We start from the raw sequence: 13,034 nt of genomic DNA on the forward strand, positions 1-13,034 counted from the left end.
TTTCAGCTACTTTGGAGATTGATTTTAGTTCTGTCCTGAGTCTTGTGCTGGAACTGTATGTTGGTGCCAATATTGCAGTCTAACCTTCTCTGCATCTTGGACAGCTCCGCTATGGCGAAGTCCCTAAAGGCAAATGCGATTCTGACACTAGAGGAGGAGAACGGACAACAGACCGAAGAAGTTAAAGAGACGGATGACACCGTGGGAGAGCCTGCGGATGAGGATGAGGATGAGGAGAGGAAGGCACGAGCCGCCGCAGAGGATGCAGCTGCCAGAGAGAGGGCAGCTCAGAGACAGCTCATGGCTATAGAGGAGCTGGTGCACACGGAGCGAAACTACCTGAAAAATCTGCAGCTGTGCACGGTCACCATTCTCAGCAACTTGCGGAAACTACAGGTACCCGCATATGCACTTTTACTTATGAAGCTTGGCAGTAAAAGTGATGGATTAACTTTGCCAGCACATCTGTTGTTGGCAGCATTCTGTGCTTTAACAGACCAGGGGATGTTTCATTTTATACATCACCATCAAAAAATGTGTTTTGCTGTTCTCATTACCGATTGTTCAATGGTCCAATTCATTTTTACAAAGTATGTGAGTGGAGTGAAGCGACAGCAACTCCATGAGTTACGATTGTATTAGAGTAAGAGAAAATACTGACACTTTATTTCAGAGTGAAAAAACAACATTTAATATTCCTCCTATAGTGGTGATGTGAGCTACATCAAGCCTCACGTATTGTGCTTTTGTGAACATGTATTGAAAAACAGTGTTTACCAGTGTTACGTTTAATTTGTTCCTATAGTTTATGTGGTAGAGCATTGAATTGGAATTAAAAAGGTCATGGGTGTGATACCCGGGGAACAATACTAATAGCTGGTGTGAGTAACTTTGGATTAAAAGCATCTGCCAAAACAATAAATAAAAAGTTAAATGTTAGTTTCACACACTTTTCACAAACTGTTCACACAGTGCCTCTAAACCGAAAAAGGCTGCTAAATATTACAATAATGGCTGTATTTACTGAAGAGGTTGTAAAGTTCCTTATTAAAGATTCATTTAAATGCGTTTCTGTGCAAATTTATGATTTTGCTGCATTTATGATTTTGCGTATTTGAAAGATTCAATATATTTTTAATGAACATTATGTAGTTTTATTATATAATGTAATATTTTTCTTGTAGCCTTCTCCTCCAAACTTGGACAGTATGTTCCTGCACATAGATGAATTGATGGATGTTTCCAGCAGACTCCTGAGCCTTCTCGAAAATGCACAGATACAGCACAGCAACCCAAAATACCTAGAAATCCTTTGTAAGTACAGCTGGGCAGACTGGAATGTCAGGTTCACTTTTGGTTTCCTCTCCAGACGATCTCGTGTCATACTTACTCATAAAGTCATCGAAATATTTTTGCTGCTGATCTCACGAACGAAGAATCCAAAACCTGCGTTACAAGAAATACAGGATTTCACTTGAAATCATAATGTATATGAAAAGTTTGTGTGAGCTCAAGATTGTTGAGAAGCATTGCTGTTAAAATGAAAGAAAACTAACAAAAAGTTGTAAGTTAGTATTATGTAAAGTATTTTGTTAGTATTAAGAGATACAACAAAAATGTAAAATCCCACTTATAGCAGCTGGTCCACTGAGGAAAGTTTTACATATAAATGATGCAAGAATTTGTGGTATTTTCATCCATATTAACAAGGAGCTCTTTTTATTTCTCTTCTCAGGCGACTCTTTCCTGAGCCTGTCTCGAGACATAGAGATGGCGTATAAAGAGTATCTGGCCAATTACAATAACATCACCGCTCTGGAGAACAGCTACAAACAGAAAGAGTCCCTGTGGACAGAGATGGTTACCATCATAAAGTCATCTGCGTAAGTTCATAAATAATATCCGATTTTCCTTGAATTATTAAGGCAGTAAACTATTTAAGGGTTAGTTCACACAAAAAAGAATATTCTTTGATTATTTACTCACCCTCGGGTTGTTTTAAATCTCTATATGTTTCTTTGTTCTGTTTAACACAATGAAAGATATTTGTAAGAATGTTAGCTATTTTCAGTTCTGTGACATTATCCACTACCATAGTTGGAATAAAGTAATTTATACAGGTGACATGCGATTGAGTAAATGATGACAGAATTTCATTTTTGGGTGAACGATCACTTTAAGGGTTGTTGTCCAGTCAGAACTATCCATTTTAAAATATCTGTGTCTGTGTTTGTACCACCAGTTCTGGTTATTTGACAATTGAACACTAGTGAGTTTTTTCTGTCTTCAGGCCTGAAGTGAACGCATCCACGCTGAGTTTCTTCCTGGTGATGCCGGTTCAGAGAATTGCTCGCTATCCCCTGCTGTTACAGACCATACTGAAACACACGGACCCCCGTCACCCTGCTTACTCCGTCCTGGAGCACACCGCTCACACTGCTGTCCAGATCAACTGCAGGATCAATGAATATAAACGCTTCCGTGAAGTGGGTGAGGACATGAATAAGAACAATGTATACACACTTGTACAATAATGTGCTTTTGCACTGATGTCCATTGAATTGGGTTGATTTGTTATTCTGTGTCTCAAAGCTGATAAGTATAAGAAGACAGAAAACTTGACAATTAGGGACAAGATCAATCGGCTGAGTGGCCACAGCATTGCCAAGAAGACAGCTCGGCTCAGTCTGTACATAAAGCACGAGACAGGAATGGTGCCAAAGGTAACCGTGCCATAATGCAAGACTACACCCAAGAAAACACTTAATGTAAACAGTGCACTAGAAGAGAATTCCACTGTGTTATCATTTTTGTATAAAATATTTTTGTACACTTTTTACTTATTTCATTTGAAAATGATAATTTTGTCATTATTTACTTTACCCTCAAGTTGTCTGGGTTTCAATTTACGGTCGACAGGAAGAAAGCCAATTGTTAATGGAGTAGTTCATTTTCAGAACAAAAAAGTTTTTCATCAAAAAACGATTAGTGAAACACACCCGTGTCAACCAAGATTTTTATCTATTTGAGTAAATTATCATGAAAATCTATTATGAAAATGAACCACTCATTTAAGGACTTAAAAACTCGTTCACCATTCACTTCCATTGCATGCAAAAGGATGCAATAAAAGTGAATGATGACCGAGTCTGTTTTGATGACGGAATATAAATGAGTGAACCTTCTCTGTTCTACTAATACTATGATTTTTTTAATCATGTCATAGCTGAAGGATGAAGAATTTGATGCGCTTGCTGGCTTCTTCTTTGTTTTGGAAAAGGGCGTCACCGACCTCCATGATAACATGGTGGCCTACCTTTACCATCTACAGGTTTGTAAAGAAATAATTCCTTTTGTCTTCGATGTAATATTGTGGATCATATTGAACAATTACATATTAACCAAGTGTCAGTGTCCTCATGAATTTCATCAATATGAAGCCAGCATGCCCTGAGATCAACTTCTTACGCATTTTCTATTGTTATTCAAGCTGGTGAATGAAAGGAATCTTTAAGAGAATGTATAATTTATGTTTGTTAAGATTTATTAATTCATTTGAGTTGTGTTTCTCTTTACAGAGGTTCCTCAGCTGCAGACCAGAGGAAGCGGATCTTGATCTGGAAGGCGAGAAAGCCGCCCTGTTCTCCAAAGAAATCACAGTGGCACTCAGACAGTGGATCTACCCCACATACGTAAGCCTTTATATAGATTACCGAAGTATTCATTATTGCTCCATTAAAACCCAAACGTATTGTTACACAGCCATGGCTTAATAATTCAACTCGTTTGCTCAGAACAGGTGTCATATGATATAGAGAGAGTGCTTCTAAGGCCGCTAAGGTCAAATATTTATCTCAGTATATTAATGACAACTTACACAGACCTAAGACTTTTCTCCGTTATAGATTCTGTGCTTCAGCCCCTCTGTCAACATATTTCCTGATTCTTCAGTGTCGTTGTGTGAGCAATTTTGTACATTTTTTAAGGAGAAAATCACTTTTCACTTGGAGTCATCAAGTGGGCCGATGCTGTACAAGATTTCAAACGAAACAGGCTGAAAATCATTCCAAAGACATTGTTAAACATCTGAAATCTTTGCAAGATATCATTCCATCCAGATTTCTAAAACAGATTTTTAATACCACTGGATATGATCTTGTATTGCTGCTTAATCTTAATTCTTAATTCGTTGAACCATCGGGGTTGTTCCTGATTGCTTAAAATCAGCTATAGTAACTTTATTTAATGTTATGAGGCTTATCTTGATTCTTCAAATCTTAATAATTTAAGGCCTATATCAAACCTGCCATTTCTCTCTTAAATCTTTGAGAAAATTGTTGACTCGGTTGCAATCACATATAATATTTTAGAAAAATTCCAATCAGTTTTTAAGTCTAGACAGTGCACTTTTAAAAGTTGTAAATGATATTCTCTTAGAAACGCATAAAGGGAATGCTGTGGCTTTGATGCTCTTAGAATTAAGTTCTGCATTTGACATGATTCACCACAAAGTCCTGAGTTTTAGGCTGGAGAGTTGTGTGGGGTTTCGGGGCACGGTGTTGAAATGGTTTCAATCTTTTCTAACAAAAAGGAGTTTTTGTTTTTCTCTTGGCCAACACAGTTCATCCTCATACCCACTTGCTTGTGGGGTGCCTCAGTGCTCGATCCTCGCCCCTGTTTTATTTTCTATATTTATGCTTCGTATGGGTGCTATTTTTGCGAAATACGTAGTGTCTTTCCACCTGTACGTGGATGATACTCAGCTTTATTTTCCCTTGCAAGAGAAAAGCAAGGAATCTTTAGGACCTCTGCTGCATTGTTTGAACGAACTACAAATTTGGTTAACACAGGATTTCTTGGTGCTCAATGAAAATAAAACTGAAATCATTTTGTGTGGTGTAAAGTCAAATGAAGACTAGGGCTGTGCAATTAATCGAAAATGTATCGTAATTGTCAATTTTGGCCTTCATCATTTATGAAAACAAAATAATCGAGTTTAGGTATAAACTATTATTGTGCCGCATTCCATTTAGGTACACAACTGTATGTTGAGACTTGTTCCCAAGTGTCAAAATAAATAGTGTTCCAGACTTTAGTCACTGTTTTTTTCTTCAGCAATCCCCAGCTCTTTACTTTGGTTTTCCCCATTCATCAATGTCCAACTCTGCTGGAACCAATACCGCTGTAAAAACTGTCATGTATCATACTAGGGCTGGGCGATGTGCCGATGTTATCGTATATCACCGATGTCAATTACAACACACAGATACCAGACGATAATTGAAAATGTAGGCTTAAGCGTGAACGTTAACGTTCATATGCCCAGGCAGTCAGTAACAGTGACAGAACTTTGGAAACAGAACTTTGGAAACAGTTTTTGCGACATTACAAGAAGTCATATGCAGTGTAATAGTTATCTTTAGCAGTCAACTCGTTTTCTTCTTGCTCATCTTTTCGTAATTTATAAAAAACAGAATATTGTGCAGCGTATAAATTAATCTCTTGGCGCAAAGATGCGTCGCACAACACGTGACATTAAACCAATTACTTTGAAAACAGCGGGGGGCACTGATTGGTCAATCAACCAGAGTAACAAATCAATAATTCCTCATTTTTATTTGATTTTAAGCAATCACAAATCTGAGGGGGCAGTACGTGTAGGCCCCCTCGTAGCTACGCTACTGGTTTGTGCGCCTGTGTGTGTGCACATGTGCCTGCATGCATGTTTATTTGGCCCTTGGCGGGTCCAGAACAAATTCCCCGTCAAGCACACCCGATATTATCGGATATCGCGATGATTTTAAAGTCGATTATCGATAATGTTTTTTTAAACACATCTCCCAGCCCTAATACCTACCGTACTTCTCTATTCTGTGACTTTCATTCAGGAGGAGCGTTTGAAGACTCTAGTCATCAAGCCCTTGAGCTCGCTGCGGGAGCTGATGCCGGGGCCGCGCAACCTCATTCGCAAGCGTCATGACAAGCAGCTGGACTACGAGCTGATCGAGGAGAAGAGCAGCCTGACCTATGACGAACAGGCCATAGCCAACACCTACAAGACCATGAACACTCTGCTGTTGACCGAGCTGCCTCAGTTCAACGGGAAAGCCCTGCAGATCCTGTGGGCCACACTGGAGGCCTTCAGCTGCCTGCAGAGGGACATGGCTGTTGATATGGAGCAGTTAGCCACCAGCTTTACCCATCAGGTACAGTGTGAGGTGGAGCAGAAGTGTATATATTTATATAAGCTAAAACTCAAAAATGTTTGTAAGCAGAATTCTTTACCATGTAAATAGCAATAGTACAACAATACAACAAACACTTACATTTTTCAATTGATCTTGCTCTTTCACTCAATTGCCAAATGTCTCATATAATGCATCCGCCTTGATGTCTAGCCACATCAGTCAGATGCTATCAGGCATTTTTAACATTGGCTACTCACGTCAGTCATGCCTTTCACTGTTCAGATCTTTATGATATTAGTTACACTTGAACATCTATCAAAATCAGATGGCATTTGAACATTCCTTGCAGCCATGTGCCGGTTAATGACACAGACAGCGTGAGGTTGGAAAAGTGTTATTAAATGTGGCTTTTCGCTGGCTGGCAGTGTTCATGAATCCTTCTTTGTCTCCCGGCAGCTCCCACACAGTTATTTGGAGGCTGGAGAGTTTTGGAAGTGGGCAGAGATCTCCGTGCTGGAGGGTTCGAGAAGGACGGAGCGTCTGTGTCAGAGTTTTCAGGAAGAGCTCAATGCTCCCATTGTGCAGGTCAGTACCAACACAGACACACACCATTGTCTGTTGCCGGGTGGAGACGTGTTTGTCCCCACGCCTGGTGGTGCCTGTGGACGGTGATGGAATAAACCCAGAGCTAAATGCAACCATTCATTCACCTTGATATAATTTGGCCCTCATGTGTTTTTCATCTATTCATTTTAAGCATACCCTGGCGTAATATATTATATCTCGGGGTACATGTTTTATGGGTGGTCATAAACAGCTGTTCTTTAGTCAGTAAAATTGTATCAAATCTCTACCAAATGTTTGGACACACCTATTGGTTTTTATTATTTTAACATAGATGTTAAATCATATTTCATTAGCTTGCAGCCACTGTTTGCCTAAATTCCAGCTGTACGCTGTGACTCTGGCATTCTCTCAACTTACTTCATCCTGGGATGCTTTTTAAATTGAAGGCTGTCCACGGTTTTTCTTTTTTCCTTTACTATCCAGTCCAACTGATACTTCTGAAAAGTTGTACATGAGGCAGAGAAAGTTATAACATTTTGATGATTTTGAGTAATGTGCACTGACGTACTGAGCAAATGAAGACCAGACGCATTTATTAGGGGTCAATTTTGATGTCATGTTGTATGAATACTAGAGTCACTACTGTTGATGGCACGAGTAGAGGCGGCACCAATGTAACATTTCATATTTCAGGGCTGTGTCGTGTTCTGTTGTCATTGTCACAATTTGTGATGTCGTAGGTCAGCGTGACATCTGATTGAGCAACACGTGTCATTAATAATAATAAGAGTCTGATGGGCATCTTGGCAGCGGATTTTAATCGATACCATGTCTGCCATTATAAAGACGTCTGACTTTAGAAAGAAGGCCAGACGATCAAACAGAAAGAGTCTGTAATCTTCACAAGAGCCGAGCTCTGCTGACAGAGATCAGGATGTAGATCACGAATGTAAATCTTTGGAGTACTTCTCATGTTCCTGTCTCGTTCCTCAGATCAAAGTGATCCAGCAATGCGACGGCTGTTTTTCTACTGACCTCATTCAGTTCTGGGACTTTTTTTCTTTGTTGGGTTCGATTCAAGTCAAAAAATGATTGTCGTATTCGACAGTGCGCCACAGATGCTGTCGATTATGACAGACAATAATTTCAAAAATTATATTAGCAGTCATAGTTTATGCAGCTCAGCTGGTAAAGCATGACAATGGCTTACAATGAAAGTTTATCAGGCTAAACATTCCGGCACTTAAAGTTTTTCCATATGAAGTATTTTATCTTTTCCGCTGAAGCTTTGTATCTTTGTTCCTGTTAACATTTACTCATCCTAAAGTTGTTTCAGACCTGTATAAATGTTGTTGTTATGCTGAACACATTGAAAGATATTTAAAAGAATGTTAATAACATGCAGTTGTGGGTCACTATTGACTACCATAATAAGAAAAGAAACTACGGGTAGTCAATGGTGCCCAAGAACTGTTTGGTTTCCCACATTCTTCAAAATGTCTTCTTTTGTGTTCAGCAGAACAAAGAACTGTAAATGTGTTTGAAACAAACTGAGGTTGAGTAAATCATGACATCATTTTCATTTGTGGGTGAACTATCCCCTTTAAGTTTGAGTTCCAGCTTGTAGACCTTTCCTCATTCAATTGCATTTTCTACACTTAACTTCAAATAAACCTTAAAATAAAACAAGTCAACTTTCCAATTGTAATTCATGCTGCTGTATGTAGTTGAGGAAGTCCTAAATGTAAAAGCTTTCTCTGTATCATATCTGTGACGTCCCAGGCACTCAGTCCTGTTTCTGAAAGGCGTTTGAAAGATCTGACCCTCAAGCACGGCTCGGAGAAGATCTACCAGCTGACAGGCCCTGTGGTGGGCACACGTGATCTGGACCTGACCCTCAACAAGGGAGAGCTGGTAGCTGTCGTCAGTCAGACGGACACGCGTGGAGACCGCAGACGTTGGCTGGTTGATGCGGGAGGTAAAGTTGACACATGGAACGCTTTGGAAGAAGTCCAGTGTTGTTGTATTGTGTTGACAAAACGGATCCTTCGTTCTTCATTCTTTCATGTACCTCTGTTCTAAATAATTCACAGTTTTATATGAGGTCATGCTTTGGTTTTCGTTTAATACAAAGCTTCTTTCAGATAACGCTTTTTGTGGTTTGTATTTTTAACCAGTTAACAATCCACTCATTTTCATTTAATAAAATTTTTCCGGAGTATTTGAAGTTGAAAGTTTAATCAATTGGTTGTGAGTGCAATCTGCTGGTTAACCGTGGTTACTACATTCTCTTAAATCTGCTTTCACAATATCATTTATATTAGCAGATTTGTAGGCTTGATTGTGTTGTGTTATAACCCACAGGCCCGAGGGGATATGTGCCGGCCTTAAAGCTGACCCGATACCACCAAATGACTGTCGACCCCCCGTCTCCTCATCTGAACGCTACACCCACCGGTCCAGGACCCCGAAGACACTCGTACACACCCGGAGCGCAGCCGCTTGTAATTACCCCGACCACACCCTGTTTTCAGGTGAGTGACACACATGGGCGGAAACGCTTGTGCTTTGACTGACAGGTCATTAGGGCCACCTAGTTACTCTGTCTGATTTGTGTGTCAGACAGAATGAACCCTGAGATCGATCTCAGGTCTCCAGTATCTCATGATCATCAATAACACACACCGGCACTAGCGTTTGTGAATTCAGAAATAAACTGCCTCTCGTTGTCAGAAGAACTGATGTGCTCCATCACCATCGCCCACACACACATACACACTAATTCATTCACCGCCGTGATCTGCTTGTCAAGGCCTCACATCTTTTTGCCGTCATGTTTTGGAAAGCTGAAATATTAGAATGTGGGATCCGTTACACCTGATTTTTCCAAAGAACATTTCAGGTTGTCTATCAATGTGACACTGAAGAAATTATCTACTGCTCATGAGAAATCTCAACCAGCTGACATTTAACACTACAGATGAATTATACAGTTATACAGCGTCTTTTCCAAAGTGGTTTTAGTTTGAAGTCGTTTTCGCACTGTGGTTACTAGGGTGTTCTAGATTGTTGCTAGGTGGTTGTGTGTGTCAGAAGAGGGATATTCTGGTCTATAGATCGAACACTCATATCATAAACACTCAATACACATTACAGTAAGCATAAAAGTACCTGAAACTTCTTGGTTCACAATATGATTATAAAATACTTTTTGAGATCACACAAACTGTAATTCAACATATACATAAAACACGGAGATCATTTTGTTATAAAATTGACAATATTCAAGGTAAATTTTAACCCTCATTTCTATGTAAATGATTACAAATTAAATATGTCTGTCATTTACAAATATGTTTGAACTTAAAGTAAAATTAAGAAAGGTAAATCTTAAGAACTAATTTCTTAAGCAAGTAAATGAACAAACAAAAGTATGTTGACGCAGGTCACATGTTGACAACCAATGTGACTGACATCATATTGAAACCATATCGCCATAGCTACACTCTCTAAAAATAATTTGGTGGCTTGGTAAACATCACCCAAAAAGGTACGTTAACTTAATAAAATGTTTTAAAGCAATTTAAGTGTTTCTTTTAGTGGGACAAAATGATTAAAAATTTAAAATCCTTACTTAAAGTGATAGTTCACCCCAAAATTACAATTCTGTCATCATTTACTCGCCCTCTTGTCATGTCAAACGTTTATGAGTTTCTTTCTTCAGCAGAACATAAAAGAAGATCTTTTGAAGGATGTTGTTGACCGAACAGCGATGGCAGCCATTCACTTGCATTGTTTTTGTGTCCATACAATAGAAGTCAATGGCTGCCACCCCTGTTATCAACATTCTTCAAAATATCTTCTTATGTGTTCTGCAGAAGAAAATCATACAGGTTTGAAATGAAGGTGAGTAAATGATGACAGAATTTTTTTAATTTACAAATTATAGTTTTAATATACACTTAATATTTTGTATGAATTTTGATAGAAATAGTTGACTTTTTTTAATAGTTTTTTACTTGCATTTACTCACTTTAAACCCCTTTATTTCATTGTTTTCACAGCTTTAACATTTACAAAATGTTTTGAGTGTAAAATGTTTTACATAAAATTACAGGACATTCTTTTTAGAGCTGTTGTGATATATATTGTGCCACAATATAATGTTCCTCTCCTCCTTTTATATATAAGTATGTAGGATTCACAGATGGGACAATTACACACTGAAGTTTAGTACTTAGCTTATGGCTTGTTTAAATCTCTTACCCTATTTAAGACCCAGTAATGGTGATTCCTGTTAGCAAGTGCCACTAATAAACTTGATCTATAAAGCATTACTGCATTAAGCCACAAGGTGGAGGACTACCTCCATTTATCCTTTCTGATTCAATACTGAGCACTTTACCCACCTGAAGACCCATTGAGCATAAGATCTCTTTACCTAATGAGCTTTAACAAAGAAACAGCCCACACTTCACTCTTGAAAATGTCTCGAGCACGTTGTGTAACAGCGAAGACCACTTAACATTAACATCTTTAATGATTTTATGAGTTAAAACAGGTGCTCAAAGCACGCTCATTTTCTAGACAGATTATAAAGTCTCGGATGTTTGTTTTAAGTGCGTTGGTTTGAAAGGCTCAATGTGTCTTGCATTGTTTAGAAATGTATTTTTTTCATGATACAAACCAGTTACTCAAACTCTCTTCTGCACCCGCAGGTGTACGCAGGCTACGACTTCACAGCGAGGAACGGCCACGAGCTTTCTTTAAAGGCGAGTGAGCCGGTGCGAGTGGTGGAACCTCACGATAAGCGTGGAAACAAGGAGTGGAGTCTGGTGGAGGCGCGAGGCCAAAGGGGCTACGTCCCATCCAACTACCTCGCCGTCCTGCCCGCCCTCATCGCATCGCCCACTTTCCCATATCGCTAGCACTGGAAAACACCCAGAATGAAACCTGCCCGGCTGCTGATACAGAGTCTGTTATCCGGCATCCAAACAAATACAGGCCGTGAGAAGCACTGAAGGGCTCTTCATGCGTGAGCGGGCGGATGGCTGCTTTTTGGTGCTTTATTCCACTGATGTTTGAACTGGAGTGGTGCTCGGGCATCTCTGTTGAGCACTCGCCCGTATACTTGATCTTAGCTTTTCCCGGGGCTGTTAACAGAAGGGATCATTTTAGCCAATGAGAGACAAGCTGTGTTGTGTGGATCGCACATGGATCCCGTCGAAGGAACGTGCGGGTCCCTGCGATTAACGGATGCGCTTTAATGGATTTCTGTAAAGTGGAAAGTACAGCTGCTTTGGTACTAGTGTTAACAAGATGGATGTCAACCTCTTGGGGTATATATAACTGCCTAACTACTGATCTTGTGAGTTAAACCACACTGGATTTCAGCCCGTATTTCGCATTTTATGCTTTTAATCTTGGACAATTTTTATCTCCAGTGTCGATTGTACAGTGGCCCCAAACAGTGTGACTGTATGAATGTCATTTTTATTAGTTATCAATCCAAGCGGATTTCATTTTAAGGAAGCAAACGTTTTCTGACATTTATACGGTTTTAAAAAGTGGGGCCGCTGTATATTGACTTGAATATACTGTAATCGTGTAAGATTAAGTAATTTTTTACCTACACGTAGGTTCACCTCAGACGACTACTGCTTTGTTCTTGTGTTGGTGACCTTATAACCTCCACGATGAAGAATTTGACCCACATGTAAAGATCGAAGGGGCATATCTGATGCTGCCGCTTGCCTGCAGTTGCAACTGCTGTCCACCAGAGGCGACAGAGCGTCCTCTGTGAAGACTGTTACCTTATTCAGTGTTGTGTTAATCCTAACAAACAGAATCATATATTATTCATCCGATCGCTTTACCAGGAATCCAACGGGGAACGGTTCACCCCACATGCCTGCTGTTCTCCCAATACCCCACTGCATCTTCTGTATTATGTACATCAGCCTATTTATTTTAATTTATGTCACATTCTTCATAAAATTGTTTCATTTTTCATTTGTTGGATTGAATTTTAAGTTTAAACCGCCGGACCTCACATTAAATCGATATCATGGAAATGTGAATGTTGCTGCTGTTGTGATCCAAAACCTAAAAGAAGCTTTGTAGGCGGTTTGACCTCTGAGCCAGCAGATTAGAAACGTGACGTGAACCAGCCCGAGTTTATTTCAGAGAAATGCATTAGGTTTTTCTCAGGCTGCTTTTAGCCCAACTGCAGCTATTCCTCTGAGAACGTGCAAATGTCACGGCAGGGCTGATGATGGC

The 13,034-nt window shown here is 39.6% G+C and overlaps 1 protein-coding gene across 5 annotated transcripts in view; it reads left to right on the forward strand.

The window, feature by feature from the left end:
- The window catches only part of arhgef37 (Rho guanine nucleotide exchange factor (GEF) 37), a 14,900-nt gene extending 2,133 nt beyond the window's left edge, over nucleotides 1–12,767 (forward strand). For 4 of the 5 annotated variants that reach the window (XM_079480006.1, XM_079480007.1, XM_079480009.1 and 1 more), the window contains exons 2-13: nucleotides 105–396; nucleotides 1,185–1,314; nucleotides 1,736–1,883; nucleotides 2,291–2,490; nucleotides 2,593–2,723; nucleotides 3,227–3,331; nucleotides 3,579–3,692; nucleotides 5,889–6,206; nucleotides 6,645–6,773; nucleotides 8,538–8,733; nucleotides 9,120–9,289; nucleotides 11,474–12,767. In XM_079480006.1, the coding sequence (XP_079336132.1) occupies nucleotides 105–396; nucleotides 1,185–1,314; nucleotides 1,736–1,883; nucleotides 2,291–2,490; nucleotides 2,593–2,723; nucleotides 3,227–3,331; nucleotides 3,579–3,692; nucleotides 5,889–6,206; nucleotides 6,645–6,773; nucleotides 8,538–8,733; nucleotides 9,120–9,289; nucleotides 11,474–11,683 (2,143 nt within the window). In that variant the 3' untranslated portion in view covers nucleotides 11,684–12,767. The remainder of the gene's footprint in view (nucleotides 1–104; nucleotides 397–1,184; nucleotides 1,315–1,735; nucleotides 1,884–2,290; nucleotides 2,491–2,592; nucleotides 2,724–3,226; nucleotides 3,332–3,578; nucleotides 3,693–5,888; nucleotides 6,207–6,644; nucleotides 6,774–8,537; nucleotides 8,734–9,119; nucleotides 9,290–11,473) is intronic. The other variant, XR_013787927.1, reaches the window with a different exon arrangement.
- The last annotated feature ends 267 nt before the right edge of the window (nucleotides 12,768–13,034 follow it).

Source organism: Barbatula barbatula, assembly GCF_947034865.1.
Source record: "Barbatula barbatula genome assembly, chromosome: 18".
NCBI classification, from domain to species: Eukaryota; Metazoa; Chordata; class Actinopteri; order Cypriniformes; family Nemacheilidae; genus Barbatula; species Barbatula barbatula.